Source organism: Gossypium arboreum, chromosome 11 (assembly GCF_025698485.1).
Source record: "Gossypium arboreum isolate Shixiya-1 chromosome 11, ASM2569848v2, whole genome shotgun sequence".
Classification (NCBI taxonomy): Eukaryota; Viridiplantae; Streptophyta; class Magnoliopsida; order Malvales; family Malvaceae; genus Gossypium; species Gossypium arboreum.
The window spans coordinates 24,551,090-24,567,339 of NC_069080.1; the positions used below are offsets into that span (position 1 = coordinate 24,551,090).

The 16,250-nt window shown below is 33.3% G+C and overlaps 1 protein-coding gene across 1 annotated transcript; it reads left to right on the forward strand.

Moving 5' to 3' along the window:
- Positions 1–12,813: 12,813 nt before the first annotated feature.
- Positions 12,814–16,239, forward strand: LOC108472535 (aspartyl protease family protein 1-like). The gene is made up of 10 exons (XM_017774072.2): positions 12,814–13,349; positions 13,795–13,930; positions 14,043–14,278; positions 14,463–14,687; positions 14,830–14,965; positions 15,054–15,130; positions 15,216–15,315; positions 15,401–15,458; positions 15,677–15,748; positions 15,837–16,239. Exons 1-10 carry the CDS (start codon positions 13,054–13,056, stop codon positions 16,046–16,048), a joined length of 1,548 nt encoding a protein of 515 aa, XP_017629561.1. The 5' UTR covers positions 12,814–13,053; the 3' UTR covers positions 16,049–16,239.
- The last annotated feature ends 11 nt before the right edge of the window (positions 16,240–16,250 follow it).

Below are 16,250 nucleotides of genomic sequence, written 5' to 3' on the forward strand. Positions count from 1 at the left end.
TTCTTCTCACTTTGGAACAACTGGCAAAGGCTCTAGAAGATTCTCTAGCCTCCAACTCTACCACTCTTGATTCACCAGCAGGAGTAGCTCCACTAGTCACCTTGACTCCCTAGCAATTACAATGCATCAGTTATAGCCTAATGTGATTCCTCCTGGACCTTTCGACCATATAGCCCACTACTTGTAAGAAATTGTAACCTATCTCACAATCGTACCTTCTCATCCAATCACAACTCCCATCCTACTAGACTAGGGTTCTCACCAATAAGCATCAGTTCCTCAGCCTCATGACTTAGAGACTCAAAAGAAACTGTGACGTCTAGAAGAGCAATTCTCTTATCAAGAATGTCCCTTCAATGAGCAACAACATATCCTTGACAAAAGGAGTGCTCAAAATGAGCAGCTTATTATAGAGTTGAGAGCCGCACGAAAGGTCCCGAGGTAAGAAAACCTAGAGCATTAGGAGGAGGAAGCTCAATCTATGCTCCAAGGGGGTAACGAGCGCAACAATTTGGAAGGTCTTCACAGGCACAATGCCGACCTCCCAGCGACATCCCAACACTCCTAAGGTAAGAACAACATCTCCATAGAAAAACAACTCAAGGCTTTCAAGGCAAAGCTGATGCAAGAGGTAAAAAGAGGGAAAATCAGATGAATTTATCTACAACTACTCCAATGAATCGTTGGCGACATCCCATTTCTCTTTTTCTATTCATTCAATTCATTTCTATTCAAATACTTAATTCATTTCTAGTTTCAACGAGCTATCGAAGGGATTGATTGGAAATATGAAGTTGAGGCTCAAATGATTTATAATTAAGTTTTGACTTTTTACTTATTAATTATAAACTTATTTAGTCATGAAGTCATTCCACTAGATTATCGTGATTGAGCTCTTCCCAACGACATACCATTACGAAAGCAACTACTTAGTGCTCGTTCAATGACTTTGTCATTAGTGTGTTACCTTCATAGAATATTCTTGATCTCTTTCAGATAATAACTATTCCTAGTATGATCATATTTTATCTCATGGTAACCATTACATCTTCCTTCATGAAAAGTCAATCACTATCAATTAGTGATCAAGTCATCTATCACAAAGATGGACGACTCGTGACCACATTTACTTTTCATCAATCATGTAATGTCAATAAAAGAATATTATTTACCTATGTTTTGGGCTATAAATTTCACTGTTGTACACTTAACGCACTAGTTTTCGGTTCCTTATCTATTTGAACTCAGGCTTTTGCTTACATCAAAGTGTACGAGTCACGTATACATAGTTCACCATCCACTTAGGATTTAGGTATGTCATACTATGAACGTCACAACTGAATAATTCCTTAGAAAAGAGAAAGTTATCAGATCAAAGTGTTTCGAAGAAGGCCACGTTATGCTAGATTGTTCATCTCCCCTAGCCATTTGTAACAAATTTTTAGTAGAATGGTGAAAATAACTCTGATAGCTACAGAGAACAAAAATGATAAAGCGAACTGAAGCGAAAGAACTTCAAAAATGCATAAATCGTTCCAAAAAACAAACAATGACTAGTAAATCGCTAAAAGAAAATGGAGGCAAAATAATTTCGAAGAAAAAACCTAGAGAATATATAGACCTATCTCTCAAAACATATCGTTTTGAAGAAAAAATGACACCCAATAGCAACTTACCACCTGTTCTAAAAGACTGTTGTTCATCATTATCACGTATCGTTTGGATATAACGTTTCACTATAAAATAAAGCCACTATTCGAAATAACATGGAAAAGAGAAAGTTATCATATCAAAGTGTGTCGAAGAAAGCCACTTTATAACCCTTCTCTCGATTCTGGAAGGGGATATTATTATACCCCCATCTGTGTTTGGACACATGGCAAGCCTAGAAAAGGCCTGAACAATAAACCTACCTCCAGCAAGCCAAGAGGCCACCGGTGAACTCATCCTTTCGAGATGACTACTCGAACAACGGATGGTCTAATTTTCATTGGGAACATGAAGTTGTTTGGTTACCAAATATCATGGGCACAACTACTTTATTTCATCAGAGTCAAAATGAATGATAAGATTTATCTTGTCACAAATATCCTCGTCCAACACGTTAACACCATATTACACGAGACCCCTGCTTATAAATACCCCAAGAACGATGAAGAAAAAATCAACACTTCGAGAATATTAAGCCTGCACCCTGTCAACACACTTTCAGCTCTCAGCCTTTACATTCTCTTTATCACCACTATCCATAACCTCCGACTCTCTGTCTCAACTGAGTGAACCAACCTCCACAACAACTATTCTCCTTTCTTCAATACTCTTTTATCTTGTTGTGCACTATATCAACAACAATATTCATTATTTTTGCATTAACATCGTATGTTAAATGATGAACGAATTAATTAAGAAGACTCTAACATAGAATAACTAATAATAGAATTTGAAATAGAAGACAAAATACAATCGATGTTCAAATATGGTAGTCATCGCGATGTTTCCCAATGAGCAAGAAAATATGGAGGAACTGCATACTGGTTACGAATTGTTCCTTATTTTGCTATTTTAAAGGAATGGTAGCTGATTGTTCATTTATTGGCCTTAAATAGTATTTGTAAGCTATAGGAGACTTGAAATTATATGGGAAAAATCATTAAAATTGTTGGGTACTTAATTAACATTAATAAATTTATTAAAAATATTTGACTATATATATTATATATGAAATAAATAACATGAAGTAAAATATATCAAATCAAATACATATTCCAATTTAAAGAAATATATTTTAAAGTTAGTTTGTTGATATTGAAAAAATAATAATTTCCTGGACAAATATTTTTACATTTTATTAAGCATAAAACTATAGAAAGATTTTAACTTTTGTAATTACTTGATTAAAATAAAATTAAAAATCAAAATAAATACAACAAAAGTAATTAACGTTTGATGGTTAATTAAATTAAGATAAAATAACATAATTAATTTAATTAAAATCAAATCTAATATTAAACAAAGTTAGTAAAGAATAATTTTCTCAAGAGTAACGAGTAATTAACTGTTAATTATAACGATCATGAACAGTTAAACAAATTGCCTAATTAAGAGCCATTAAAGCTGCCCTCTGTTTTCTTTTTCTGTTAACATAAAACACGTTAGACTCATATTATTAATTATTTAACAAAGATTACATGATGCCAAATGTCACCACTGTAGTTGCTAAATGTTAAAACTATAGAAAAATGATTTTTTTTATTTTAATTAAAACTTAATTTTTTCAGATCACATCAAACAAAAAATCAATATTAAATTAATGTATGGTTAAAAATTTATTATAGTGACATAAAGATTAAAATAAAACATAGAAAACTAAAATATAATTCCCAATTGACCCTATAAAATAAAAGTGACGGAATTTTTGTATTATTAAAATGAATTAAATAATATTAAAATAAAATAGAGTTAACATAAAATATTGTTTAAATACTATTATTTACTATTTAACAAATTTAATTTTTGTTTTAAGTTTTTATGGTTTTATAAATACAATTTTCATTTATAATAATATTGCAATTAAAATTTAATAATTTTAAAATATTTTTATACTTTAAATATTAAATTTATTTGGTTCTTTTTAATAATAACTGAAAATCATTTACCACGTGGCGTTTAAAACTAAGGTCAAGGGGGTGATGGCCTCTGCTTTTTCCTTTGCCTTTCCCCTTCTCTCGATTACTTTCACCAACTAACCCTCCAACTCCCCCTTTCTTGCCTTTTACTTTTGATTCATGTCATTTTCTCTGTTTTCAAACATGCCACATGCCCTCCTTCAACCATACTTGTCATTTGCTTCAATCCATTAAATCAAAAATAAATAATTTAAATTGCATTAATTGGATTAAAAAATTAGAAAAAAATAGATTGAAAAAATGCGATAAACTAATTAAAATCTTATTTGAATAAAATTTAAATTAGTTCAAATATTTAATTTTGTTATTGTAATTTAAGTCAACAACAGGCCTAGTGTGTCGGGATCTGAGGGGGGAACTACTGGTCTTAAAGACAATCATTCACAACAATGTTTCCTCCCCATTTGCAACAGAAGCATATGCATGTTTGGAAGGCACAAAATTAAGGATTTCACTGGGAGTTCAATCGATTAAACTTATGGGAGACTCCAAAACAATAATAAAAAAATGTCAAACGATTTTAACAGATAAATCAGTGATTGGAGCCATTATCAGAGACATTCAGAATAAGAAATCTTGTTTTCAAGAGATCATCTTTCAACATATACACAGAGCAGTGAACTCGCAAGCACATAGACTAGCAAAAGACGCTCTTGATAGCGGAGAAACCTCTTACCTGATGGGAGAAGAGCTGAATCGACATAGCTTCGCTTCGGAGAGAAGATGGCCAAGAAATCCAGACTGAAGGAGAGTTTGAGGGAAATGATTTCAAAAGAAGATGGCAAGTAAAGTTTTATCCTTTGGAAATTGTTATCGTCAGAACGGATTGGATTTTGAAAAGACAAATCAAGAGAATTAACGGTATCCAGCTGTAAGAACTATCTGGGGTAATTATTTAGGTTCCTTTTTCTTCCTTTTCATTTATTGCTTTGCTTTTCCATTTAGTTAAACTTTAATTGCCGGTTAGAAGGTATTCACTATTAACATTATAGTGAGACCGAATTTGTTTCGTTTTTGATGTAATAGGTCTAGATCCAATGGTCTGTTGGGCCTCTAATTGTTTTTCTTCTTTCTTCAATAAAATACCCAATCATTCTATCAAAAAAAAAGTTCAAATATGGATCTAGTCTTTACGCATTTTTTATCCCAATAATACAAAAAATAAAATTAATAATTGAAATGGTATCTCAATCAAATTAATTACCAAAATGGTATATTTTGAATAGTAACCATGGGTGGAGAGGTAAAATACGGGTTGGAAGGGAATGGAGAAGAGTTGTCAAGTGGCACCTAGGTAGAGAGATGCTGTCAGGAGGTATCGTTTGGGGGAGGAGCATTGTCAGATGACACTAGACCCCTATTTAAACATCAAAATTTCATTTTTTCTTAAACAACTTAGCAGTTAATTGATAAGAAGAAAAGAAAAAAATTGGAAAAGAGGAGAAAATAAGGAAGAAAAGAATGAAAAATTCATAAGGTTAGTACTTAAATTTATTTTATTATAATTTTTATAGTAAAATCTTATTTTTCAAATAATTATTGAGAAATTTAATTATTTTTATAGTTTTAGTATTGAAGATGGATAATCAATTATTCGTATGTGTTTACTTCAATGGAGTAATTTTAAGAGCAACAATTGGTTGTATTCTTTAATCTCGCCAACAAATAGCAATAAGATTTAATAGAAATGTGCCTGTTGATGATATAAAAGAAAGGATCAATGCAAAAACTATTACACGTTATGGAAGGAGGATGTCGAAACTATTCTACAAATTCCCAATTTCATCAAATCACATCAAATATACTAAGATGGAACTTATATACGATGAAGACGTGGAGATAATGGTCGCACTTTATTGCTAGATTGGAAGTGTCAACATTGAATCGATTCAGTTTGCTGAGTTAGCTAATGTAGAGCCAATTGAAGATTTTACTCAATTAAATGAAGAATATGTAGTTCAAGATCCGTATACGGAGGTTCCGAGAGTGTCTGTCAATAGGCAATCATCTATACACAGGTTTGACATCGATCTTAATTCTCCACCTGCATCTGAGAACCTTAACCTAGGCCTCCATTTACAAATATATCTGGTGCTGATTGAGACTGATATAGATGGTGAAGATGAATATGATAATAATAGTTGTTTTGATCACGAAGTTGAAGATTATAGTGAACCTGATCTAGATGATGTCCAGGATGATATCAATAACGAATGTGCGAATAATGATAAAAATGTTTACGTGTCTTCAGTCAAGAACTCGATTCAAGGCATTATTATACGCAATGATCCTAGGGCCCACATGTCAAATGTAAATCCCGATACGGTGTATGCATCCGAGTTTCCTGAGTACCTTCGATATACTACTTGCTCACCTATTGGCCACAGCTTTCAAATGAAAGGAGTTGTTCGTGGGCAAAAAATTCACGACCAAGGAAAACTATGTATTTTTCATTAAGCGATATAGTATGAATGTGTCAATTGACTACAAAGTCGTTGTGTTTAAACCAACATTATATATTGGGAAGTGTTGGAGGTCGACAAAATGGTGCAATTGGCGAGTACGAGTAGCATTTATTTAGAGATCGCAAATGTGAGAGATCTGGAAAATTTTTAGGCCTCATACATGCACTTCTGCACTTATGACGCAAGATTATTTCAAACTTGATGCGAAAACTATGTACAACTGCATCATGTCAATGGTGAAGGACATGTCGACCATTCCTATATCGGTATTAATTCCCGAAATGCAAGAACGATTTTAGTATCGAGTGTCATACTCGAAAGTATAAATAATTAAACAAATGGCCATAGAGCTATTGTACTGAGATTGAGATGTGTCATACAATGAACTCCAAATGTGGATAGTCGTTATGCAGGAGTATGTGCTAAGGACAATCGGTGAGTTGCAGACACGACCTTATTAGAGCTCAGACTACCAACTACAATCGAGAAGAAGAATTTTCCACCTAATATCTTGGACATTCGATCTATGCATGTGGGTCTTTCCCTACTACAAGCCGCTTGTGCAGGTTGATGACACCTGGTTATACGAAAAATATAAGCAGATCCTTCTTTTTGTGGTTGCACAAGACGGGAACCAGAACTTGCTACCGATAGTGTTTGCCATTGTGGAGTTGGAGAACATGAAATCGTCAAAATTATTCTTGACGAACTTGTGAACGTATGTTGTTAGAGAAGGCAATATTTGCATCATATTTGATAGATAGAAGAGACTAATTGCCGCGATTAGGCGTCCGGTGTTCCATGAAAATCTGTTTACTGTATCTGCCATATCGCCGCCAATTACCACTAAAACTACAAGAATGTAGACTAGCGCAAACAAGTAGTGAGCATGGGTAAATTTCATTTTCAACATATTTTTAAATATTCTTAATACTTCCACAAATTAATTCGAAAAAGGTAGCATGTCTTTTTTAAATACATACGTAGCGTACGAGTTGGAACAACACTGTTTCAAGTAAAGGTTGACCAAGCTTGAGGCTGATATCCACAATGAAACGAATACTATTTTTCGAGAGTGGTTGGGTACCATAGAGCCGTGGTAATCGGCTTAAAATTTTGATGACGGATCTCGATATGGTCATATGACTACCAACCTGACAAATGTTGTTAACTTTGTCTTGAAGCAAACACGACATCTTTCAATTTCATCTATTTTCTCAACTATATTTTACAGACTGGCAAGAATGGGGCTAAAAAAAGTAAATCAAATAGATGTAGGACACATATTTTTGAGAAGGTCAGGAAGGCAATGGATGCCAACGCCCAAAGAGCGAGGTCGATGCATGTAGAATTATTTTTCGACAGTTAGAAACTTTTCAATTTACAGAGTCCATTGACCGTTGACTCAGTATCCCACTTAGGTCCTATGAAGTTGATCCCCGAAACAAATGGTGTAACTACAAGAAGTACTAGACACTTTGGTACCCTTGTACATACGTCATAATAGCTTATGCCAGCACCTCCATCAATGTTGAATAATATATTGATGAGGTGTACACTCTAAAATGCACATTGCATATTTGGGGAAACTCGTTTCCCATTTTACATGATGTGTCAACATGGGAAGTGCCTTTACTGACTTTCAAATTGGTCCAAGACGTGGGGTTATTGCTTATACATCACCAAGATTCATGGTGAAATAGACTTGAGGGAGAAAATTAACCCTAAACATTACGATTTGTGTAAAACAGTTGGTCATAATCGAGGGAAATGCCTACATCAAACCTACCATCATGGATAATCATCTCGATCTAATGGAATATGAATTTATGTACTCCATGTTCAAATATATGTGAAATGTTGTTATTAATTGAAGTGATATTTCATTTTATGTAGAATTTATGTTACTTTTAATTTTATTAAAATTTATTTAATTATGATGTAATTTTGATATTGCTTAAACTTGCTCAAGTATAAAATAATGTTATATTGGAATATTGAAAATATGACTAAATTATATATTATACAAACTTTAAAACTCAAATTACAATTATAAAATATTATAAAATACACGCAATAAAAATAATGTTAGACGTACTAAAATTGATAGTTTGATGGAGTTTTCCGTGAGGTAAACTGTTGTGGTGTCCGACGTTGCCGTTGAGGGTGTTTGCGACGGTCATTGTTCTCCTCACCCAAACCTTCATTCACGGCATCCATCAACGAATCTTAGGATGTGCTAAATAAACTTGAAAAATCATATTTTCAAAAGGTTTGCCCGTGAGGGGTGGAGTATTGAGGTGGTAATGGGCTAAAGGTCTCAAACATCATTTATGATCTCGGTTGCTGATGATCAGAATTAGAACTGAAAATCTCAAATTGATATGCGTATCCTGATGACTCCGAAAGATAGTTATCTACCCCTAAATCTGGATGATAAGAACTATTGGAAGATTGTGTATAAGACTGCTCAAGATCAGGCTCAAGTTGGGATATAGGAGGCCAATGACCTCATCGACATTATTGGTGCCCTCGCCGGGTGTATGTGTAGAGGGATTACCATCAATTGCTACCAAATAAATACAATTTCCCATTCTCGATGTACCAATGTTGGTACTCAATCAAGGACCATAAATCAAAATCAAAATCTATCTGAAGTGTCCGTTTCATCTGACCGTTCCATAATGCAAGATATTGTTGATGTTCTAATGCTTAATTCTTTGATTATTTCCTCATTTTGTTAATTACATGGACATCGTCAAAATTTTGTGGAACATTTGAAACATCTTGTTTGCACTTGAAATGTCGCATAACTTTATCCCTATTGTACCACTCGACTGTTCAAAAGTTCAATATGGGTGCGTTAATACACCATAAGTGTGAGTGGATATGAGCCGACGGGGGAATAACAACTGCAATATCTAAGGCAAAATAAGACATTCACACGAACTGCATAATTAATAACTTGGTTATAATAACACAAGTTAAATAATATAAAAGTAATTATATGACATGATGATCTGTTGTAATTTGATACATCAAATTATGCTCTCCATTACATTTAAAAAGCTTATTCTTAAGCAATTTAAGTTTTTTTTGGTTAATTTTTAGTTTTACTATTAATAATTTCTTTTTAAATTGGCCAACCGTTCCATGGGGAACCTAACAAGTTAGTTGAGTGTTGTAGAGAGTCAATGGTGGCCTAAACGTGAAGAAAGTATCACCTAGAAAAATGTATCGCGATATCAAAGTATGGAAGTTATGACACCCCTGATAGTGTTAAAATAAGGAGAATAGATGCCATTTACAGTGGTATCACGATACCAGACCACGGGTATCGCGATACCGATACCCCCAAGACTTCTAATTTTAAGACTATTGTGGGTATCGCGATACCTAAGCCTAACGAGTGAAAAAAACTACAGGGGCAAATTTGTATCCAAACAAGCTTATGTCTTCTTTTTACTTAAGGGTAAAATGGTCAATGTTAGGTTAAATGTTAGTAGGTTATAAATAGAACTTTATAAGCCTTTCATTTTAGATTTTGGTAGCTGATAGTTTCCTTTAGTTTTCTATAGTTTTAGGGTCAGGTTTTGAACAGCCCGCTCGGTGGAGTCTCCGTATTTGGTTACTGTTTGACATTAAATGGTAAATTAAAGATAGATTTGTGTAAGTAAAGTAGTTGTCATGGCTAAGTATAGAATTCTGTGTAATTCGCCAAATGGCGAACTTCTAGTTTTGGCAAGCTTTAAGGTTTGGTGAACTTTTCTATTAAATATCCACCCACCTCAGATGCTTTGGGTGAACTTTTTAAGTTCTTTGTAATTTAGATTTGTTTATTATTTTAATGTAAGATGATTTGGTTAGTCAAGTTGAGATTTAATTAGAATTGAACTAGACTACTATAGATTGTAAGACCTAAAACTTGTTAAGTGCACTTAATCATGGGAATCAAGAGTTTTAGTGGAATTATCTGATTTTTCTACTAATTTTTGTCTCTGTTGCTTAAGTACATAATAATAGAGGTGGTCTTTCTAAAACACCTTTACATCTTCTTCTTTTTTGAATTCTTCTGTAAATCATTTTAAAAACTAAGTTTAGAAGAAGTTTATTGAAGTGAAGGTTCGCAGTATTTAACTAACATCTATGTTAGTACCAGCTCTCTAGTAATTACTGATGAACCTTTAGGTTATTATTTAAGTCGTTTACGTATCTTTCATATTGGATGAATAGATGTTAGAATGGTGTGTGAGAAAGGAAGCTTCCTGATTTTGGATTAAGCATGGTCAATTCTTGCATGCATGTTAAGATTTGATATATTAATAATCTGATGTGTAGAATTATCTTCTTTTTAGCTTAAGAAGCTAACGAAGGTTCAAGCAATAAAGACAAAGGACTTGCTTTGTAGATTTATGCTAGAGTTTCTGGTGAATTCTTTCTTACTTCCATGTGTTGTAGCTTTCATTGTTATATAACTTGTGTAGGGTAAGTAACCTTCTTCAGTTATGCATGAATGGTATATGTGTGAATGATGGTCGTCTAGTGTCATCAGTTTATGTAACAACCCGTTTTTCAGTGGTGTCAAAAATCCTATTTTTGGGATAAAAAATCTATAGTGTCAGTCCGTAAGTATTAATTATTTAATATTTACAAGGTCATTAGAGTTGTATTAAAATTTGGTTAGGAAATTTTATCGTTTGGATAGTTAATTAAGCAAAAAGTACTAAATTGTAAAGGTTGATAAAGTTGATTTCTATTAGTTAAAGTTATCAAATAGCTATATAAAGATTAATCAATGGACTTGAATGGCAAATAAATCATCACTACTTTAGTGGATGGTAATGGGTTTAAAATTAGTGAATATTAAATGTATGTTAAAAATGAAAATTAGGTAAATAATTATATTATTATAAAACATGATAAAATTCTTATCACCTTCTTCCCTATACTTTCAAAACCAAGACCCTAGAGGAGATAGAGAAGACCATTAGGCCAAGTTTTAATCGTCAATAGGTAAGTGAGACCTTGCTTGTTTTTTGTAATTTTTAGGTTTTTGAACTCTTATTAGCTTAGTTTAAATAACCCGGGGACTAATTTGTAAAACTATCAAATGTTAAGGATTATGCCATTGATGAGTTTGAGTTATTCTTGAAGTTTTGTGATAGATTATTAAGCTTGGTTGTTAGATAAGACTATTTTGTAAAGCAGTTTTTGATGATTTCAATGTTTAAAGACTAAAATGAAAAACTAGTGAAATTACTTGTACTTGTTGTGAATTAATTGCAAATATGGACTGTAGTGCAGACCTTGACTGTTCGGCTAAGCTGGGACTTAATTAAAAATGGTTAAATTGCGTGTTTTGAATTTAGGGACTAAATTGCATAAAAGAAAAATATTAAGGTAATTTTGTAAAAATGTATAAAAGGACTTACTAGCATAAATGAGTTAATTTTTACTATCTGAATTGGTTAATTGAATGAATTATTATTCTAGATCAAGAATGAGTTGAAAATCGATGAAAAGAGAAAGTTGTTGAATTCGCCAAAAAATGGTAGCAAGGTAGTCACGCCATTCTCTATGACTCCACCAAATAAAATAATAATTTTAGTTTCAAAATAAAAATAAAAATCACTTTAAAATTTAAAAAATTCTAACATAATAAAGGTGGTAACACTAATATATTTGGCTCCACAACTATTATTTATTTTTTGACCTCTGAAATATTCAGAAATACTCGTATTGGAGTAATATTTATAAAGGTCTCGCCAAATAGATTGACTCCACCCAAAAAATTAATTTTTTTTTAATTCTAGCAGCCAATGATTGGTTGACGTGGCAAGTGGGTGGCGTCAATCTTTTTAGCTCCACCAACTTTTACTATTCATTTCAGGTTATTTATGTACATAATAAAAAAAAGTGAGTCATTTTGTAAATAATAAAAAATTCAAGTTATTTTATAAAAAAACACATGTACATATAGTTAAAATTTTGATTTAATCTTTTAAAAGTTATAAATATATAATCTATTAAAATTAAAATTTAATTTCGCCCGGCTTCATTCTGATCAACTTTTTAATTACATTGCTACAAATTAGGTTTTTTATTATTTTAAAATGCTATATCAATGGATTTAACAAATAATAATATTAATGATTAAATTAAAATTTAAAAATTTTAAAAATATAAAGATTAAAATTTTAAAATAAAAATATATGAACTAAATTTTACGAGGAGTAGAGAATAAAATCACTCAAAAAAAAAGATCATGTTCTCATGTATATTTCCGACGCACTAAATAATTAAAGAAACTATAAATTTCTCAAATTAGCAAAACATATAAACATGGAAGAGTTAAAACTTAATACTTTTATATTAGAAATTCTCAATTTCTTTTTAGAAAAATGAGATTTTTTTTGGCATTAAACTTGTAGAATAATACCAAATTAGCGCACCAATTAACAAAGGAATCTTAATCCAACATACATTTATACGGCTTCATTATTAAAAAGGGAAAAGAATGAGGTCCAGAAGCGTAAAATCTCCAAAATACAAGGGGATTTTCGGGAAATAGAATAATTAATTAATTAATCAAACCCCTAGCTAAGGGACCCACGTCTGGACCCTACTTAGAGTTGGGGTACCAAACTGCAGCGGTTTCGTCTGCTCAGCAAAATCAAAACTAAAAAATAAACGTTCGTTTGACTTTTGTTATTTTTCCTTGCCATTTATTTTATTTCATTTTCCTTTCAAAACTCCAACCAAACCTGAAAACCTTTTCAAACCTTCCTTTTTTTCTTAAGCTCAACTCCCAAACACCAAAATTTTATTTTTTTCCCCCAGATTCCTTTTTTTTTTTGTTGGTTACGACGGCCAAACTTAGAGTACAGCAAAAGTTTTCAGACATGAGAGAGTTTAGTAATTACAGTTGTGTGTTGTTGTTAGTGGTGTTGGGATTAAGCGCGCGAAGTTGTTACGGATTCGGTACCTTCGGGTTTGATATCCATCATAGGTATTCGGATCCGGTTAAGCAAATCCTGGCCGTTGATGAGTTACCGGCGAAGGGAAGTCCGGAATATTACAGTGCTATGGTTCACCGTGATAAAATAATCAAGGGCCGTCGACTGGCGACGGCTAATGATCAGACGCCTGTTACGTTTCTCGACGGGAACGAAACTTATCGATTGGATGACTTGGGATTGTATGATTTCTTGCCACCTCACTCTCTCTCTCCCTTTTTTTTTCTTTATATATTTAAAAAAAGTAATTTTGTTATTGGATAATTATTACTATTATTTTTTTTTTGCTTCTGCAATAGCTCAACACTTGTTGGAATTTCATTTCATTTCATTTCGTTTTTTTTTTCTGGTTTTAGAACAAGTTTGTTTTTTTTTTTCCTGCTTGTTAGCTGAGAAAAACTGGAGTAGTTTCCTTTCGTTTTAATTTGGGAGTTGAATAGGGGGAAACTTCAATAAAGCCAAAATTCCCGCCTTTTTTTTACAACGCGTGACTAAGAGTTTATACTATGAAAAAAATTATATCAATTTCTCTGCCATACATATATTTGAAATCTCTAGAACTTTCTTATTGCTGTTGGATTGAATTTGTTAAAAGTAATAGATTTCCAATTTCTGGGAATTTTACAGTTTGCATTACGCGAATGTATCAATAGGGACGCCTGCTGTGTCATTTTTGGTGGCGCTAGACACCGGCAGCGATCTATTTTGGTTGCCATGCGATTGCTCCAAATGCGTGCGAGGCCTCAAGACATCCGATAATCAGGTAACCCTTTTTCTTCTTACGTATTCAATACAAGCTTTCGGATTTAATATAGTATTTGATACATGAAGTATCGTTTTTTGATGGGTATATGTTGAAACTTTTTGTGTTTCAGATGATAGAATTTAACATCTATAGCCTTAATTCCTCCAATACAAGCTCCAAAGTTCCCTGTAGCAGCGCCCTGTGTGAACAACAAAAACAATGTTCTTCACCTCAAAGTAATTGCCCTTATGAAGTTCTCTATCTCTCTAATGGCACTTCTTCTACTGGGGTCTTGGTGGAGGATGTTTTGCACTTAACTACAGATGAAGATAAAACCAAAGCCGTCGAAGCTAAGATCACATTCGGGTTTGTAACTTTCACTTCCTTTTTTGTATAAACAAACATTATCTATTGTCTTGGGGAATAGCATCAATGAATGATATTAATATACCCTTGATCAACATGATATGCGCTGTTATTCCTAAGGAAAATAACCTGATTCTCCCGAGTTGTTGCTCTTATGATAAGGATGCTTTGCTCTTTTTTGCAGTTGTGGGCAGACTCAGACTGGATCATTCTTAAATGGTGCTGCTCCTAATGGTCTATTCGGGCTTGGTATGGACAATGTCTCTGTTCCTAGCATATTAGCGAATGAAAATCTTGCGTCGAATTCTTTTTCTATGTGTTTTGGACCTGATGGGGTTGGAAGAATCACTTTTGGTGATAGGGGCAGCTCAGATCAAGGAGAAACACCATTTAATCTCAGGCAATCCCAGTAAGTAGCTACTCTTTTTTCAGCTTCCATCGATGATGATAACAAACTTGTTAGTGGAACATGCAGCCTTAGAAATGATTCCGGTTTTGGCTTTTTGTTGTTGGTTGTACTCATCTCTTCTCTTCTCAATGTTCATTTTCAGCCCCACTTACAATGTCAGTATCACTCAAGTAAATGTTGGAGGAAATACTGCAGATCTTGATTTCAATGCAATTTTTGACTCCGGTACCTCATTTACATACTTGAATGACCCAGCTTATACACTTATTTCTGAGAATGTGAGTAGTTTAAGTCACGTATTCCATGCTGATTTCCGAAGCCCCTCTTCTTCCCATGTTAAGAAATTTTCATTATGTTGTTTGACAGTTCAACAATTTGGCCATAGAGAAGCGGCATACATCTAATTCTTCCGGCCTTCCCTTTGAATATTGTTATGACCTAAGGTACAATCTATTTGTTTAGACCTACCAAAAAACAATTTTCCGTTTTATCCCTTCGAAGCACTGACTTCTTCTTTTAACCTTGCAGTGCAAATCAAACCAACTTTAAGTACCCCATTGTGAATCTGACAATGAAAGGTGGAGACTATTTTTTTGTTAATGATCCAATAATAGTGATTTCCTTGCAGGTAAAAAAAAAAAAAAGTTCATTTTATTTCTATTGATGCGCTTGACTTGCCTTGAAATTAATCTTTTCTTTTTTTGATCTGGCAGGGTGGAGATGTATACTGTTTAGGTATTGTGAAAAGTGACAATGTGAATATTATTGGACGTGAGTATCTTCCAGCACAATTAACATTGCTTATTTTTTGGTGCTTAGTCTATAATGATTAAATGAATTACTGGGATTAAAATCTGGTCATTGGAACCAAGGGTCTATCTAATCCTAAACTGACAGACGGCATGGCCTAGTATAGCACCGCACTCACAATTTGTTGTGATAACGAATATAGCTTCTTACACTTTTGTTGTTTCTTACATTGAAACCAGAAAATTTCATGACCGGTTATCGGATAGTTTTTGATCGTGAAAGGATGGTGCTGGGCTGGAAAGCATCCGACTGTGAGTAATTTGTCTTTGTTTTTCCCGCATGTTTTATGCATCCAATTGATCTCTTAAACGTCTAACAATGAGATCCGATTTTCAACAGGTTACGATATAGAGGCCTCGAACACTTTACCAGTGAACCCACCAACTGCAGTCCCTCCAGCCATTGCTGTGAATCCTGAAGCCACATCAGGGAATGCTAATAATACAAACATTTCAGGGGCATCACCATCCATTACAAGTCCATCACGCCACCTCAAAACATTGTTTTACGCACTTACATTTGCTCTCATTCCATTTTTTGCTTTGATTTAAATCATTCTTTTACGTCAGAGCAACCCCACCTTAGCTTGTACCATAGATACTGTTTTAGGTTTACAGGAAAGGAAAGCATTTTTATACTTTACGTCATAGCTACACCTACACGTGGTTGTAAATATGTTTTGATTTTAAGATATGATTGATAATAATATTATAGCATTGCTTATACTTCTTAAGTTATAAAATTTGGAGTTGT